The 17,668-nt window shown below is 40.6% G+C and overlaps 1 protein-coding gene across 2 annotated transcripts in view; it reads right to left on the reverse strand.

Annotated features, from left to right (window-relative positions):
• The window catches only part of LOC131164936 (glyoxylate/succinic semialdehyde reductase 2, chloroplastic), a 36,304-nt gene that overhangs the window by 14,217 nt on the left and 4,419 nt on the right, over nucleotides 1-17,668 (reverse strand). Inside the window, exons 2-5 of one of the 2 annotated variants that reach the window (XM_058122497.1) lie at nucleotides 12,190-12,268; nucleotides 11,754-11,819; nucleotides 258-333; nucleotides 126-181 (exon numbers count right to left, since the gene is read on the reverse strand). In XM_058122497.1, coding sequence (XP_057978480.1) covers nucleotides 126-181; nucleotides 258-333; nucleotides 11,754-11,819; nucleotides 12,190-12,268 — 277 coding nt within the window. The remainder of the gene's footprint in view (nucleotides 1-125; nucleotides 182-257; nucleotides 334-11,753; nucleotides 11,820-12,189; nucleotides 12,269-17,668) is intronic. The other variant, XM_058122498.1, reaches the window with a different exon arrangement.

Below are 17,668 nucleotides of genomic sequence, written 5' to 3' on the forward strand. Positions count from 1 at the left end.
TTCTGGACCACATGAGTCGCAAACAGAACATAGTATATTCTTACATAAAAAGCTTCCTATGTTAAGAAGTTTAAGGAATCATAATCTAGTAATTTAAAAATCATAACAAAAGGAACATGAGTTACCCTTTACCAGGACCCATTCCACTTGCAGCCCCATGCTTTCCACAAGCAACATCAACCTGATTGGAAGCAGTTACAAAAAGCCAATGCAAACATAATAACACAAGCAAGCATGCTTGAATGTAACATACTCACTGCACTCTGAGGATCAGCCAGCATAGCAAATGTTATATCACAACATGCGGTTACTTCCTCAGGATAAGATTTATGCCTGCATGAAAGAGCAAATCCGTGTCAATGTAGATTTTCCAGATTGAATTTTTCCAGGATATACTTACTGAACAATAAGCCATAAATAAGGAACAAATGTAGATAAGACAATAGTGAATTTCTGAGCCTATAAAGTTAAAAGGTATCAACAAGAGTGTATACATGTATATTGATGTGTTCCTAAAATATACTATTTTAGGGCCCCTATTCACCTTTGTTTATCCTCATTTGTGTTGTATGTAATTCTTTGTTAACATTTTTTGGAGTTATGCAAGGTTTGTTCGTATTTCAGGAAATACAGGTTAAAACCAAGGAATCAGACATACGAGAAGCTAAAAGAGAATTTGGAATACACAAACCTCAAAGTCAGATGTTAAACCAAGCTCCCAAAGCCTCGGATCATTAGAGAAAAGGAAGTCTTTATTCGACCAAGTGGTGCGACCAGCAAGACAAGGGGTGACCTAGTCATCCACTGCAGACTTCGAGGTTCAGACTGAGATCAAAATGTTGCAAGACTCGACCAAGTGTTCAACCATGTGACCCTCACGGGCGACTAAGGCAAGATGCTGAAGTCTCCTGAGCCAAGAAATACTGAGAGTATCGACCAAGCGGGCGCCCAAGAGACCTTGAGGGGCGACTATGTCGAGTTCCTGAGATTTCCTGAGGATCGGGATCCTACAAGTCTCGACCATCAACTCGACCAGCAAGACCCTGAAGTGCGACTTATTCGAAGACACTGAAAATTTGAATTCCTAATTTCCTGCGAGTCTCGACCAGGGCGCGATCAGGGGAAGCATGGATGCGACTTGGTCGACAGCGACGAATGACGATCTTTTGTGCAAGATTTGCTGCAGAGTTTCCTTATTTGAATTTCAAACTTTGTACCTAATGGGTATAAATAATAGCTTCGACAATGTGCTCTAGGTTCCTCTTTGTCCGATTTTAGGTTAGTGACAGACCTAGAACTCCATTGAGAGCCAACTGTAGATTAGTGATCATTCTGTTGTAGGGACAGTCATTAGTGACAGGCAACTCGAATACCAAGGAGTGATTTTTACTTGCTTTGTTAGATTAGGTTATCATCCCTTGTAGGGACAGGCGTTTGTGAGAGACGACTCAAATACAAAGGATCGATTTTTACATGCTTTCAATTTACTGCTTTCATTTACATGCTTTCTTTTAATTGCTTTCATTTACTGCTTTTGTTATTGCTTGATTGTGATTGCGTCCTTAGAGATAGGATAGCACTTCTACAACTTCAATCAGGTACACGTAGTAGGCTACAATCTCCCATAGAGGTTCTCGTGATTGTTGTGATAGAGTAAACTCCGGTTCCCGATCGTACTCCAAACGGTTGGTGCACCCTTGCTACCCTATGCCATTGAATGGCTCCTTAGACTGTTTATCCGGTTTTCGGTTAGTTTAATACGGTAAATTCATTGAACTTAGATTATGCACACGACATCCTAGGTCAAATCCATGATTGAGCATTGCTTTGTAGGAGTAGGGTTAACTTAGATTTTACATGCTTTCATTAGGACTATTAGAAGAACCGCACCTCTACACCACAAAAATCCCACCTTTTCACTTCTTTTTATACAAAGCTTTAATAAACTATTTTGGAAGTGGTTGATAACTGCACTCTAATCCCCGTAGATCGATACCCGACTTCCCATGCTTTCTACTGAACTTAGGATTAAGTTAGGTTTTATAAATATTATTTTTTGTAGTTAAGGACCCAAGTATTGACAAGCCTACCAAATTTTGGCACCGTTGTCGAGGATTAAGTCATGGTTATTAGCCAATTTCTATTTTAGCGTGTTATACCTTTGTTTTTCTCTTTGCTCTCCTTTTCTTTTATCTTTATTAATTTTTATTTTCTTTGTTTTGTCACTCTGAAGTATTGATCATGTGCGCTATATTTGTGTATGCTAGGTTTGCGTTCTCTGGAGCCCAAGTTAGTTCCGATCGACCCCGAGATTGAGAGATCCCTTAGGTCTCTTAGGAAACCCACTTCAAATCCCAAGTCTGCAGAGTCGTCCAAACCCAAGGTAATGGCCGAACACCCACCGGTTCCCGCTGACCAAATCTTGGAACCCCAAGCTCCCCACCTACCTGTGGTGGGAGAGCAACCCCTTCGGCCTCTTAGGGACTACTTTGTGCCTAATGCGTACACTTTGCCGTCATGCATCCAATTCCTGAATGTTCAGGTGGCACAATTCGAGATCAAAACTTCCATCATCTCGATGCTACCCACTTTTCATAGGAATTTCAGAGAAAATCCTTATCAGCATCTCGATGAATTTCTCGAGATATGCTCCACGATCCGCATCAATAATTTTGATGATGATGCCCTTCGCCAAAGGCTATTCCCATTTTCTCTGAAGGAAAAGATCAAATATTAGCTGACGTCCTTAGAGCCAAACTCGGTGACCACCTGGGCCACCATGCAGCACGAATTCTTAAAGAAGTACTTCCCACTTGGGAAGACTAACCAGCTGCGAAAGGCAATCACAAGTTTCTCTCAGTCGGGTGGGGAACTATTCTTCGAGACCTAGAGCGTTTTAGGGACCTACTACGTAAATGCCCACATCATCAAGTCCCTAAATGACAATTAGTCCAAACCTTCTACGAAGGATTGGCCAAGAGAAATAGGTCCATGGTAGATGCATCATGTGGAGGTACTTTCCTCACTAAGCACAAGAATGAAGTCTCTTGCTGAAAATTCTCAACAGCATACTGTTGCTATTCGCAGACCCTCCGAACCTTCCATTTCCAAACCTAGGGGAGTTTATGAGAGGGCCACAGGCCATGACCTAGCACCCACCCTACACACCATATCTCAAAAGTTAGATCAGTTCCTATCCTTAAGATAGCAACCGAAGCCAAAGGCTTGTGCAAAAGTGTGTGCGATCTGCTCCGACCCTTCACATACATGCTACAATTGCTCACATGCATCTTCTCAGCCTGAGCTTGTGCAAGAAGAGGTTAACTCTACTCATAATTGGTACGATAGGCCGTCACACAACCCCTACTCAAATACGTATAATCTTAGGTGGAGACAACATCCCAACTTCTCCTGGAGGTCACAAGCTCCGGGTTTTCAAGCCCAAAGACCTCAACAAGATCCTAATGCTCCACCTCCTCGCTCATATCATAACTCTCAAACCCATCCTACTTCTGCCCCTAGAACTTCATCCTTTCAGCAACCACCTCCTTCTCAACCCAAATATGATACATTTCAGGAGACGATGCTGAAAGCCCTCAAGGGCAATAAGGCTTATCACCAAGTAGATCAGCAACTCCTTCACTCCCACTCCTAATCCATAGCCAAACTGGAAGCCACCATGGGGCAACTAGCTACTTCTTTGAGTTGGAGAGATGAGGAAAAGTTACCGAGTTAGCCTTTAGTGAACCCCAAACGCCAATACGAGGTAGAATGTGAACCGAACGCTAGTCCCTCGTCTGTAATGAGCAGGACCAGGCGGTGACCACCATTCCAAGTGGTAGGATGGTAAACGAAAGGGTCAAGGAGCAATTGAGCAAGGAAGAGAATGAGAAGGACAAGAAGGTAGAATCCAATGTTGAAACTTCCCCCCAATCCTCCTCTAGTTCAATGAATGAACCCTCTATTTCCTCACCCACTGCTAGAGGAGCAAAGCCTCATTATGCCCCTCCCAGCACCACACCTTGCAGCTCTTCCTATGCCCTCTTCATCTAAGAAGGAGACCACAACTGAGTCCATCTTGGACGCATTTAGACGAATTCAAGTCAACAAGCCTCTCTTAGATTATATTAAGAAAACACCTATGTATGTCAAAGTCCTCAAGGACTTATACAGGCTACAACAAAAGTTAAGGGCACCTGTGGATGAACAAGTGAAGCTGGACGAGCACATGAGCTCAATAGTATTAGGTCGCCTCCCTCCCAAACTAAAATACCCCGACACGCCATCCATTTCATGTGTAATTGGAAATTACACCGTTGATAGGGCTCTTTTGGATTTAGGTTCAAGTGTGAACATACTCCCGTACTCAGTTTTCCAGCAATTTAACATAGGAGAGATGAAAGTCACCCTGGTCACCTTGTGTTTTGCAGACTGATCGATAAAAAGACCACGGGGTGTAGTTGAGGACATACTGATCAAGGTGGAAGAGTTCTATTATCCTGTTGATTTTATTATCTTTCATGGAGCCTTCCAAGAATCCGATCCCTGTCCTCTTAGGACGACCATTCTTAGCCATGGCTAACGCCAGCATTCAACGTAGGATAGGGGTTATGGATATTTCCTTTGGCCATATGCAACTCCAGCTGAACGTATTCCATGCATACTAGCATCTACTTCAATCTGTCCAAACGATGGGTGATGACATGAATATTAAACACTTTGAGGAAGCTAATCTCTCAATTCTGTGGAAGGACTCCTTAAAGAGTACCCTTCAACTAGAGAGCCCCTCTATATTTGACCCAGAGGATCCAAACGAGCAAATTCTTGCAATCCATGATGCGGCCTCCGATTTAGAGTTTAAGTTGGGGGTATGCAAAACGGCGGCTAACAAGGAAATGAGGGAGGAAAATTTTAGCTTCAAACCCAGCTGAGTTCAATATGAGCTTTAGTGCATATGGCTGAAGACGGAAAACTTAGCGCTTTCGGGAGGCAACCTGAGTATTTTTATTTTCTTCTTGAGTTCTTAGGATGTATATAAATATTGTAAATAGAGTGTGAAACCTATGGAGTAGGGCATAGGATATTTGGGGGCATGAAGGTTTCTGAGTTCCAAAGTGCTAAGGAGTTCGACCAAGGGCGCAACGTTTACGTCGACTGGTGCGACCTGGTCTAAACCCTGAACTCCTCTGAGCATACAAAGTGCCGAAAGAATCGATGATGCCTACGACCAGCACTAAGCTGGCGCGCGACTTAGTCGAGAGTCAACGTTCTGGTTTCAGTTAGAGGGGGGCGCCCAAGCGCAACAAGCACATAAGCTGGTGCGACTTGGTCGAATTGTCAAAAGGTCGTTTAAACACCTGTGCACCAACGACTCTTCATCTCCCGCCATTGTCAACTCTTAGTCAACTCTCGTCGCCCCACCCTCCAACTTCGTCACCCGAACACTAAGCACCATCTCCGAACCTCCGGCACTTCTCTGACCATAGGACGTAACTCCGGCGACCTCATCGTCATTCAGAAACCTTCTCGACAATCTAGGGTTTCATCCGTGTTCTTTTTGAGCACCTGTTCTCCTCTGTTTTTTCTTCTATTTTCTAAGATGGAGCTACGCTCAGGAACGAAGACGAATGAGAAGCAAGGCCAGGCCTCATGAATCCCTACTCGGAATCGCCAATACCAAGCCCGACAAAGAGAAGAATTGTCTACACAGAGGCAAGGTGCTGCGGGGGAAAGGACAAGGACTCCACAAGTGCCCTCTGTGACTCCACCAATTCCTGCTAGTGTACCTCCTTCCACATTGGGCCTGGTAATATGGAATGCACTGGTGGAGGCACTACGAAAAATAGTCGCAGCTGTGGCAACCTATGATGGCCCCGGCTGCTCCCCTGAAATCCAGATTCGGACTCGGAGTCAGAGGAAGATTGAAATGACCTATTGGCTACTCTATAGATTGTGCTTTTGCGGCACATTTTTTATTGTGTCCCTTTCTTTTATTTGTATTTAATTGTAGGTCATTTCACCATGTTTTTGAAAAGGTTGTACTTGTGCTATACTATTCCTAATACTTTGTATTGCCTTTGGAAATTAATACAATTTACATGGTGTTTTTGCTTAATGTCTTTTTGTGCTTCGTGTATCATTGCATGCATAATATTTTTGGTTTATATATGCTTCTAACAAATGCAGGTACACTAGTTATTTTTATTGGCCTATGTAGTGTTCTCCTCACTGTCTCCCACGTTCTTTCTCTTCCATACTCCAGTGAGGACACTGAAGTTTTAAGTTGGGGGTAGGGGGTAGGTAAGCACAAAAATGACAACAATTTAAATTTTTCAGTGAATATTTGATTGTTTCATGGCATGTTAGCACTGCTTATACTATATACATACTTGTATATTACTTTCATGTTACATGCTCAGGTCATAGTGTATATGACCTTGTTATGCTCACTAACAAAGTAGTGAGTTGCTTGTGCGTAGTTTCACATAATATAGCCTATGTAATGACATGCCACTCTAGGTAGATTAACTAGAGATTCATTCATGTTAACATGGTTATGTAAAATCTTGTATTCAAATGGTACTTCGCAAGGCAAGGCTAAAAACACACGTACACATGATTTGTAGCACTTAGGGTTCCTTGAGAGCATTGAGAGAACATACGTGACGACTATGACACCTTGTGAGGTACTGTTGAGCCTTTCGTTTTTCTGGAGTGTTTGACGTCAACTCTGAGTTTACGGAACTCAACTTCCTTTTTTTGATTTTTATTTGCTGCTGGTCTCGGTTTTTGCATTTTCTAGACTAGGGGTGATTTCTTGTGGGGAGATATAAACTTAGGTCTTGTAGCTTACTCAAGACATGAAAATTGAGCCACCCCTAGAGTTAGACTTATTTCATGGACCCCATTCTAAGCTTAATTTCTCTTCGGAAGTATGAAGACCCCAAAAAGTTGTGAAGATTGTCCTAGTTGACCATGAAAGAAAAATGATAAAAGTATGAGCAGAAGAAAGTAAAAAAAAATAAAAATATATAGAATGCCCGCTCCAATTACAAAAAGGTCAAACTAAGGACACAACTCGGGTTCTACCAAAGTATAAAGACTCTTCAGATGTCCAATGCATACGATGTACTCACGCCTCGTCTATAAGTTAGTCGGTCTAGGGTGGTCTTCATTGGATGTGGAGAGTAGGTAAGAAGATGCTAGGGTGAAGGACCTAACACCTCATTCATAGACTGGATTCTTTCCTTATGAGAGTAGTTCACTCTATACTTTAGTGTTAGTTCTTGAACATATGTGGGATGTTTGATCATGACATTATGCCTCACATATGGAGAGTGAACCCATTTTCTCGAGTGATTTTTTAGAGAATATAAGTGAGGCTGAGTCAAGGCGACCATTCTATAGGTGTCCAAGAGATATCTTGAGTCTGACAGATCATACACTTTACACACGCCTTAAGATGTAACCCATTTATACTTGAAGTTACATGATAATGTTAGCTCTAAATTGTAATTACCAGTTGATTATCTGTGAGTGTGCTGTCGATAATGATTGTATCTTGTTGAGACTTGCATGAGTAACTTGTTGTGGAGTGTGTATAACAGAGTCATGTATGCAGAAGCCTGTGTGTAATTAGGTTATATCCTTGTATGTAAACTAGTATAACTGTGTTGCATGTATTTTTAGTCACTGATAATTGGTGTTTGTGGGTACCGCCCTGGAAACCCTCACGAGACTAGAACTCTTCCACTAGGGCCAACCTAGGGGTTTAAAGTCTTGTTGCATATGGTAAATGCAATCGTGTTTCCCACGAAAGAGGAGGTAGTCAGGATTTTCTAGTTTTTCTTAATTTTCTTAGCTTTTGCTTTACTCGAGAACTAGCAAAGTGTAAGTTGGTGGTTGTAATGTGTTCCTAAAATATATTATTTTAGGCCCCCATTTACCTTTATTTATCCTCATTTGTGTTGTATGTAACCCTTTGTTAACATTGTTCGGAGTTATGCAAGGTTTGTTTGTGTTTCAGGAAATACAGGTTAAAACCAAGGAATTTGGCATATGAGAAGCTAAAGGAGTATTTGGAATACACAAAGCTCAAAGTCAGATGTTAAACCAAGCTCCCAAAGCCTTGAATCAATAGAGAAAAGGAAGTCTTTGCTCGACCAAGTGGTGCGACCAGCAACACAAGGGGCAACCTAGTCATCCACTGCAGACTCCGAGGTTCAGTCTGAGATTGAAATGCTACAAGACTCGACCAAGTGTTTGACCATGTGACCCTCACGAGTGACTAAGGCGAGATGCTGAAGTCTCCTAAGCCAAGAAATACCGAGACTATCGACCAAGCGGTCACTCAAGAGACCTTGAGGGGCAACTATGTCAAGTTCCTGAGACTTCCTGAAGATCGAGATCCTACAAGTCTCGACCATCAACTCAACCAGCAAGACCCTGAAGTGCGACTAAGTCGAAGACACTGAAGATTCGAATTCCTGATTTCCCGCGAGTCTCGACCAAGGCACGATCAGGGAAAGCATGGGTGCAACTTGGTCGACAGTGACGATCTTCTTAGCAAGATTTGCTACAAAGTTTCCTTATTTGAATTTCAAACCTCGTAAACCCTAATGGGTATAAATACTAGCTTCGACAATGTGCTCTGGGTTCCTCTTTGGCCGATTTTAGGTTAGTGACAGACCTAGAACACCATTGAGAGCCAACTGTAGATTGGTGATCATTCCATTGCAAGGATAGTCGTTAGTGACAGACGACTCAAATACCAAGGAGTGATTTTTACTTGCTTTGTTAGATTAGGTGATCATCCCTTGTAGGGACAGGTGTTTGTGAGACGACTCAAATACAAAGGATCGATTTTTACATGCTTTCAATTTACTACTTTCATTTACATGCTTTCATTTACTACTTTCTTTTATTGCTTGATTGTGATTGCATCCTTAGAGATAGGATAACACTTCTACAGCTTCAGTCAAGTACACGTAGTAAGCTATAGTCTCCCATAGAGGTTCTCGTGATCGTTGTGATAGAATATACTCCGGTTCCCGACCGTGCTCTGGATAGTTGGTACACCCTTGCTACCCTATGCCATCGAATGGCTCCTTGGACTGTTTAGCCGATTTCCGGTTAGTTTAATACGGTAAACTCACTAAACTTAGATTACGCACACAACATCTTAGGTCAAATCCATGATTGAGCACTGCTTTGTGGGAGTAGGGTTAACTTAGGTTTTACATGCTTTCATTGGGATTGTTAGAAAAACCCCACCTTTACACCACAAAAATCCCACCTTTTCACTTCTTTTTTATACAAAGCTTTAATAAACTATTTTGGAAGTGGTCGATAACTGCACTCTAATCCCCATGGATCGATACCCGACTTCCCCCACTTTCTACTGAACTTGAGATTAAGTTAGGTTTTATAAATAATATTTTTTGTAGTTAAGGACCCAAGCCTTGGCAAGCCTACCACATATAAGGGTAGCCCGATGCACAAAACTCCCACATATGCGCAATCCAAGGAAGGGACAGACCACAATGGATCTATAGTATGCAGCCTTATCTTGCATTTTTGCAAGAAACTGTTTTGACACCTCAACCCTGTTGACCTCCAAGTCACACGGCGACAACTTTACCATTGCACCTAGGCTCCCCCTTAGTGTGTGTGTGTGTGTGTGTGTGTGTGTGTGTGTGCACCTAGGCTCCCCCTTATGTATGACTGAAATCGTCGACGGTTTTGCTCAGTTACTTGGCGCCAGTTTTCAAATTTTGAATTGGGAAGTTGTATAGGTTGGGTTTCGGGGGAAAACCACCGGGAGGGTTATATATACATATTGTATGTTGTAATCCATATTTGGACAGAAGATAGGGAAAATTCACTGTCGTTTGCTCCAATGAATGTAGGCATTGCCGAACCACGTAATTCTTCATGTCATTGTTTTATTACTTTTGTATTATCTGCGTGATTGTGTTTTTCTGTATATTTCACAGTTGGTTGTTGCGTTGTAAGATGTTTGTTTCCGCTGCGCATTAATTTGCACAACATGTATGTATGTATTGTGTGTGAATCCATATACGAAACATGACGAATCAAGGAGCCACTCTGCATTCTTGTAGACTGATGTAAGACAAGAAGTAAGACCTAGGACGATCCTTGCTAGAGAATACATAAGACGAACTGGATCGAGAATTGTTGAGTTTAGTTAGTAGTTTACTATGTGTTTAGAATAATTAAAATAGTTTATGTGTATTTGGGGGCTTGTTTGCAGTATTTGTGTCCACTAGGGGTATGCTTGTGATAATGTAGTTTTAGGGGTTTATATGTAAGCCATAAATAAGGAACAAATGTAGATAATACAGTAGTGAATTTCTTAGCCTATAAAGTTAAACGTAACAACAAGAGTGCATTCATACATATAAGGGCAGCCCTCGGTGCACAAAGCACCTGCATATGCGGGTCCAGGAAAGGGACAGACCACAATGGGTCCATAGTACGCAGCCTTATCTTGCATTTTTACAAAAAACTATTTCGATACCTCAACCCTGTGACCTCTAAGTCACAAGGCAACAACTTTACCATTGTGCTTAGGCTTCCCCTTAGTGTGTGTGTGTGTGTGTGTGTGTGTGTGAACATACATATATGTATGTATGTATGTATGTATGTATTGTGTGTAAATCCACATACGAAACATGATGAATCAAGGAGCCACTCTACATTCTTATATATTGATGTAAGACAAGAAGTAAGACCTAGGAAGATCCTTGCTAGAGAATACTTGAGAACTGAAATCGAGAATTGTTCAGTTTAATTAGTAGTTTACTATGTGTTTAGAATAATTAAGATAGTTTATGTGTATTTGGGGGCTTGTTTGTACTTGTAGTATTTGTGTTTGCTAGGGGTATGTTTGTAATAATGTAGTTTTAGGGGTTTATATGTAATTTCATGTGAAGAGGCTTTCTTATAAATAGTGCGTGAAAGCCATGTTGTAAGCAATTATTGTTGAATTTGAACTGAGCTGTGAATGTGAGTTCCCCCGGGCATCTCCTCTCTCCTCCCTTCCCCTTCCTTCCTCTATTCAATTCTTCTTATTTCTCCCATGGCTGCAGAACCTTGATGCTGCCCCTGCATCATAGACTGTGCTGGCAACTTACAATAAACATCCCCACATAAGAATGACCAATGGATAAAAGTGCAAAGAAGGCAAAGTAAAATCCCAATAACTAAGATTGAACAAAGGAAAAGAATTGTATGACAAGAGTCATGCATGAACACCATAGCAGACAGAATGCCTACCATACAATTATTATATGGTTATATTTTAAACTCTTTGCTTTGCTATTTCCATGTGCAATACTATGTAGGGAATGGCAGAAGCGATCCCAAAAAGGTGGGAAATAAAAATATAAGTATGCTTCTACCACTAGCATCTTGGTCCATTTGTATTTAGCTGCCCAAGCATCAGATAAGCTCAAGGAATTGAGTTTTTCAAGCCTTCCCAGCATCTTAAAAGATGGTGTGGCTGGAACCTGGGCAATAAGCTTTTCCTTATTAATTACAAAATATCCCCACCCATCCCCACTCATCATTATAACTCATATATTATTAAAAGATAATACAAGGGTGCTAGAGCTAAAACCCAAAGTTTGCATTCACATCGCGCGATGTTTGGACCATATCTTCTCCAAGTATTCCACATGAACATGAGAATCCAAAAAATATCAATTCAAGCAGTTATACATCAATCTTACTTTGCACCCAAGCTGATGAGAGGATCACATTTGCTCTTCGTCCTATTCCAGACAGTAACGTCACATCTGAAACATACCAATCAAAGAACCAAAATTTAGCATTTAGCATATAGATCTTCGTACATTAGAAAATAATAGTTGATCCCTTACAATATCTAAGCAAATTTAAGGTACAAATTTTGACTAGAATAAGTAAAACTGCTCTGACATCTGAATCTGAACCAGAAGTTCTCAATGAATAGCAGAACAAAGCTTTGCTATGAGAATTTAATTTCACTTCTGGAACTTGGAAGCCTTTCAGAACAAGTTATTGATAACTGTTTTTCTCTAAGAATTTTAAGAACGGGAGACAGGCTGAATCTCTTCTTCATATGATTCGAAGAAATATCTTTAATCTATGTCGAATTGGTAATCAATTCCAGAAATAGAATCATACCCAGCTTTAATGAGATTCTGTGCCATTGGAGAGCCCATAATCCCAAGACCTAAAAACCCAAAACGTGCTGGCGATCCATCTGTTGCATGCTAAAGATCAGATGTAGCTTAGTGGAATAAGATATGAGTGCAGCAGGAATCAACCCTTATCACATACCAAAAACCTAAACCTATGTTTCAAAAGCCAGTATGCAACATGACTGACATGAACTCATAGGGAAAGGCAGATAATGGAAATGCAGTGACAATATTTTATTCCATTGTATTGTGCAACAAAACAAGCAAAAAAGCCATAGCAACTGATACTGGCATTGCTTCTCCTTCTGGCACCATTTGGCTTTTGAAATGGAATAGGGTGAATATGGAATAACTATATTGTCTAGATATGGAATATAGTGAAAACCGTGAAATGGAATAGGATGTTATACTAATGAACACCAAAAAGCACAGGAATCAATATTCCCATGAAGACATTTGAGAAGAACTATTCCTAGTCCATGTGTTAATTGGGTTGAAGCAAATTTTGTCATGGCCATTTTTTTTATAAACAATTACACTCCTAAATGATAACTATCTATTCTGCAAACCAAATGCAGTATAAAAGATATAAGAAAGGAGCTGTCAGCTCTACAACCTCCACTTGTGCCACATAACACTTGCCGCCTCTGCAGCCACACAGCAGCTACTCTGCATTAACATCATAATAATTTCCAACTTTATCATCACCACAAATTCCAACTCATACAGCTGTACCCTGTCCTTGGCATCATCGTCGTCTCAAGTCCCAACCCCCTAGTGATGCCACTGCCATGATGCCATCAATCCCGATGATTATAACCATCATTTCCAATAACAGCTCATCACTGCACTATTCTGTGGTACCATGGCTGCCACCACCACACTCCAACATAACCCCCATCGTCAATCACTCTCATTCTCAAAACCTCTAATTGTATTATCAAGGCACCAAATCATTAGCATTACCACTAAACTAATGCAATAATCACCTTTAGCACCGCAATTACTACAGTTACGGCATCACCTTGACAACCACAAATGCCACAAGCAGCATCACAGCCACTGCCAGTGATACAATTCTTCCTTTCGCCTCACAAATCCCAACTGCCACAGCAACCACTTCAGTGTCATCACCAAATGTCATACCTCATCCACCGTGAAATTAAAATGGAAATAGAAAAAATACATTACTATTTGAGGCTATAGAAATTAATTCTCTTTCACTTATTTATGAGTCACATTGCCCTATTATCAGAGTGGTGGTGCATTAACCACCGTGACATGCATTTCTGTTTCATTATGCAGTCAAATAACTCTCTTCTGTTTTTTCTTTCTTTTTCCTTTTTTTTTTTTTTTCGGAAAGCTTATATTTTCAGAACTTTTATGACAGAAAAAACCTACCCAAATAAACCTTCAATTGGACCCGTTTAATTCAATGATTCTTCCTCAGTAACCACTGCTTCTTCCCTCTCAAATTCCATAATGACCAGGATGTTAGAAGCAACTGGTTTGACTCCGTACCTAACAAAAATGACATAGACAACATCTGGACCGTACCCATCTCAAATAAGATTCAATCCCAGCTGCAATCACAGGCCAATTGTCCCTGTTGGCAAGCCAAACGTACCAATGTGTATGCATGTTGGAGGTTGGACATGCAATTATTTCACATGGTTATAAGCAGCTACGCATATGAAATAAAACAACTATTCCACAACAATGCCCTTCAAATCTAAGCAATTATTTCCTATAACAGATTCAAGGAATTTCAAGCTGTTCAAATGCTTCCTAGTTCTCATTTGCTATGATAACAATGATTTTACCTCAAGAAAGGTGAATAACATAAAAAACTTGCAATTACCAAATCCCTAATAAACATACACTAGTATCAGTTAAGATCTAAATACCAAATAAAATTAGTTACTGCAGGTCTAGAATGTTAAGCTGAAATGGAAACGGAGAAAATGGAAACGGATTAAATGAAAACGGAAAATTAAATGGCCTTGAAGAGGATGATTTGTAGATGAAAATGAGCCGTGGAGGAGCCAACTTTCATACACTGGAATGATAATGCCCGCGTGCTAAAATAACCCATTAAATATCTCAATTACTCCCTTCCTTTCCTATCCATTCAATATAGCTATATAATGAAGCAATTGTACGTGAATGTGAATATTGTGAAGTGAATGAGCCAGGAGTGTGAGAGTGCTGAAGGTGAGAGAGGGAAAAGTGTGAGAAGAGTTGAGTTGAGTGTGTGTCTCCTCCTCTTATTTTTCTCCCAAGTTATAGTGTATTTGGTGTGCTCCGTGGACGTAGGTCAGACTAGACCGAACCACGTAAATCTGGTGTTCTTATTTTGTGTGCTTGTTTTTCTTGTGTGTGTAATTATTGTTCCTAAATCCCTAACAATTGGTATCAGAGCTAGATCGGAGCAAAGTCACCAGATCAGAGCAAAATTGCCAGATCGGAGCAAAGTCACCAGATTGGAGGTCCCAAGAGCTATATTGTGCTAATTACGTGTCTAAGGTAAATTCTGTCTAGGAAAGTGAGACTTAAGCGGTCCATTGTAACACCCCACTTTCCTGAGAATTTACCTGATGTAATTTAGCACAATCATCACTGGGCCCTACTGCCACGTCATTAGTCAACCCACTCCAGCGTGACGTCATCGTGCCACATCAGCAGAGCTGAGTCAACATCCTCATCAACGCTGTGTCAGAGCCACGTCAGCAAACATGTGTAAGCCACCACAGCATCCCTAGGCCAACTTGCCACGTCAGCGTCCATGTCATCCCAGGACCCCACCTGCCACGTCAATAGCCAGGTAACGGTGTCAGGAATATTCTGTTAAATGGGAGTATATTCCGTTAAGTTTAACAGAAAGTTGACCAATTTTGACCAGAAGGTTTAACCAGGTTTTCGGAGTCATTTCAGGTCCGTTTTTCGAATGACTTGAACCATTTTTTAGGTTTTTGGCCGTTCCGGATCCAACCATGTTGTCTATTTGAGCTAATTCCATCTCTAAATTGACAAATCGAAATGTTAAACGAAAATACGTTAAAGATCGAGATGTTTAACGACACCAACTTCAGTTTATGGAAGATGCAAATTGAGGACTACTTGTTTGGTAAGGAGTTGCACTTACCATTGAAGGGAAAGTCAGATTCCATGACGAAGGACAAGTGGGAGTTGCTTGACTGAAAAGCTCTCGGAACTATCAGGATGACACTAGCAAAGTCTGTTGCCTTCAATATCAAGCATATGACAATCACCAAGTCTCTTATGGACGCGCTCTCCAACATGTACGAGCAACCATCAGCCGCCAATAAGGTACACTTAATGAAGAAGTTATTTACCATGAACATGTCCGCAAGTAAAAATTTTAGTAGACATCTGAATAATTTCAATGAGTTGTCGGATCAACTCTCCTAAGTAGAAATCAAGTTTGACAGTGAGATCCGTGTCTTACTGATTCTTAGTCAGTTGCCTAAGAGTTGGAAAGGTATTATTATTGCGATCAGTAGTTCCGCAGGAAAATCAAAACTAAACTTTGATGAAGTCGTCAATATGATTTTGACAGAAGAGATCAGGATGTAGTCAAACAGTGCTTCCACCTCAAGTTCAGCCTTGAACGTGGAAAGCCGAGGGCCTGGTTTTAAATCACGGTAGCGGGTAGCGTAACGTAACGGTAACAAGTGTAACGGGAAGCAGGAGTAGTGGACGTTACATAACGGGAAGCGGGTGTAACGGCCGTGAATTTTTTTGATGCACGCACAACCCTGTGCATATTAGCGTACTTGCATGTTTTAAGCTTTTGGCCATTCTTAGAAAGGGTTTTAGTGTATTTTGGACCCTTTAGTTCGAGCAACTAAGTTATTTGGTAAGGGCAACAAGTTTACATTTGTTTTAAACCATCATTGATAGAAAATTACGTGTGTGCGCATATTTAAACTTCTCATTGTTCTTATTTGTGATAAATTCTTATGTGTGCTAAATGAATTAATAAAATAAAATACACTATACACTCCATTAATCTATTAGACACATAAGACATACGAATAATATAAATATAAAATAGCTAGAAAAGAAAGAAGGTTGAAGTTGAAAAATAAAGAACATAAATATCACATTACTAATATTATTAAAAAAAAAATTCCTAACAAGTTAGTATTTTGAAATTGTTAATTAATGCATCTATTGTGAGTATTTAAAGAAAAAGTAAATTTTGTATCATTGTCATCCTCATTATAATCTTTTCCTCCTCTTGCCACTTGGTATATTGAGAATGATATATGAAAGAGAGAGAAAAAGTAAGAAGAAAAAGTAAAAAATAAAATATTTTTTTGGTGTAACAGTCCTGTAGCGGTTACGTAACGGTCGCGGTCCGTAACGGCCGCTACGGCCGTGATTTTTCTTCCCACCGATTTCTCTGTGTGTAACGGTATCGGTAACCCAAAAAACCTTTACGTAATGGCGTTACGTAACGGTCGCGGCCTTTATTTAAAACCATGGCCGAGGGAGAGATTCTTGGAAAGGAAGCGGGCATGGACGATCAAACAATTGCAGCAGATTTAGGACCAAACGGTCCAAATCTAGAAATCCCAAAGGTTCCCAGGGCACAAAGAACATTGAGTGCTGGAACTGTGGAAAGTTCAGTCATTTCAAAAACCAATGCAAAGGTCCAAGAAAGGAATATGAGGCAAAGACAGAAGCAAATGTTACTTCAGAAGAAGGTGATATGTTGATATGCTCTTTGGAGAGCAAGAAGGAGTCTTGGGTCTTAGACTCTGGAGCCTCATTTCATGCCACTTACAGTAAAGATTGCCTAGAAGAGTATATGCCAGGTGACTTTGGTAAGGTATACCTTGGCAATGATCAATCTTGCGACATAACCGACAAGAGAATTTTGAAGATCAAGATGAATGGGTTAGTATGGAAGCCGAAGGACGTCAGATATATTCCAGATGTGAGAAAGAACTTTATCTCAGTTGGTCAACTGGCAGATGAGGAATACACCACAACATTCATTAGCGATTAATGGAAGATATCAAAGGGTGCACTAACAATTGCACGATGTAAGAAAAGTAGAACACTTTATGTGACTTCTAATGTCTACATGTCTATTTCAGTTGCTACAAGAAATGATGATAGCAACATTTGGCATCAACGACTCGACCACATGAGTGAGAAGGGACTCAGGGTGATGCACTCAAAGGGAAAGTTGAGTAATCTACAGTCAGTAGAGATTGATATGTGCGAGGATTGTACACTCGGGTAACAGAAGAGGGTTAGTTTCCAAACATTCGCCAGTACTCCAAAAAAGGAGAGACTTGAACTAGTCCAATCAGATGTATAAGGACCAATGACCGTCTCATCCACAGGTGGAAGGAATTATTTCATGACGTTTATTGACGATCATTCTCGGAAGGTATGGGTTTACTTTATGAAATACAAATCAGATG

This window comes from Malania oleifera, chromosome 9 (genome assembly GCF_029873635.1).
Source record: "Malania oleifera isolate guangnan ecotype guangnan chromosome 9, ASM2987363v1, whole genome shotgun sequence".
Classification (NCBI taxonomy): domain Eukaryota; kingdom Viridiplantae; phylum Streptophyta; class Magnoliopsida; order Santalales; family Ximeniaceae; genus Malania; species Malania oleifera.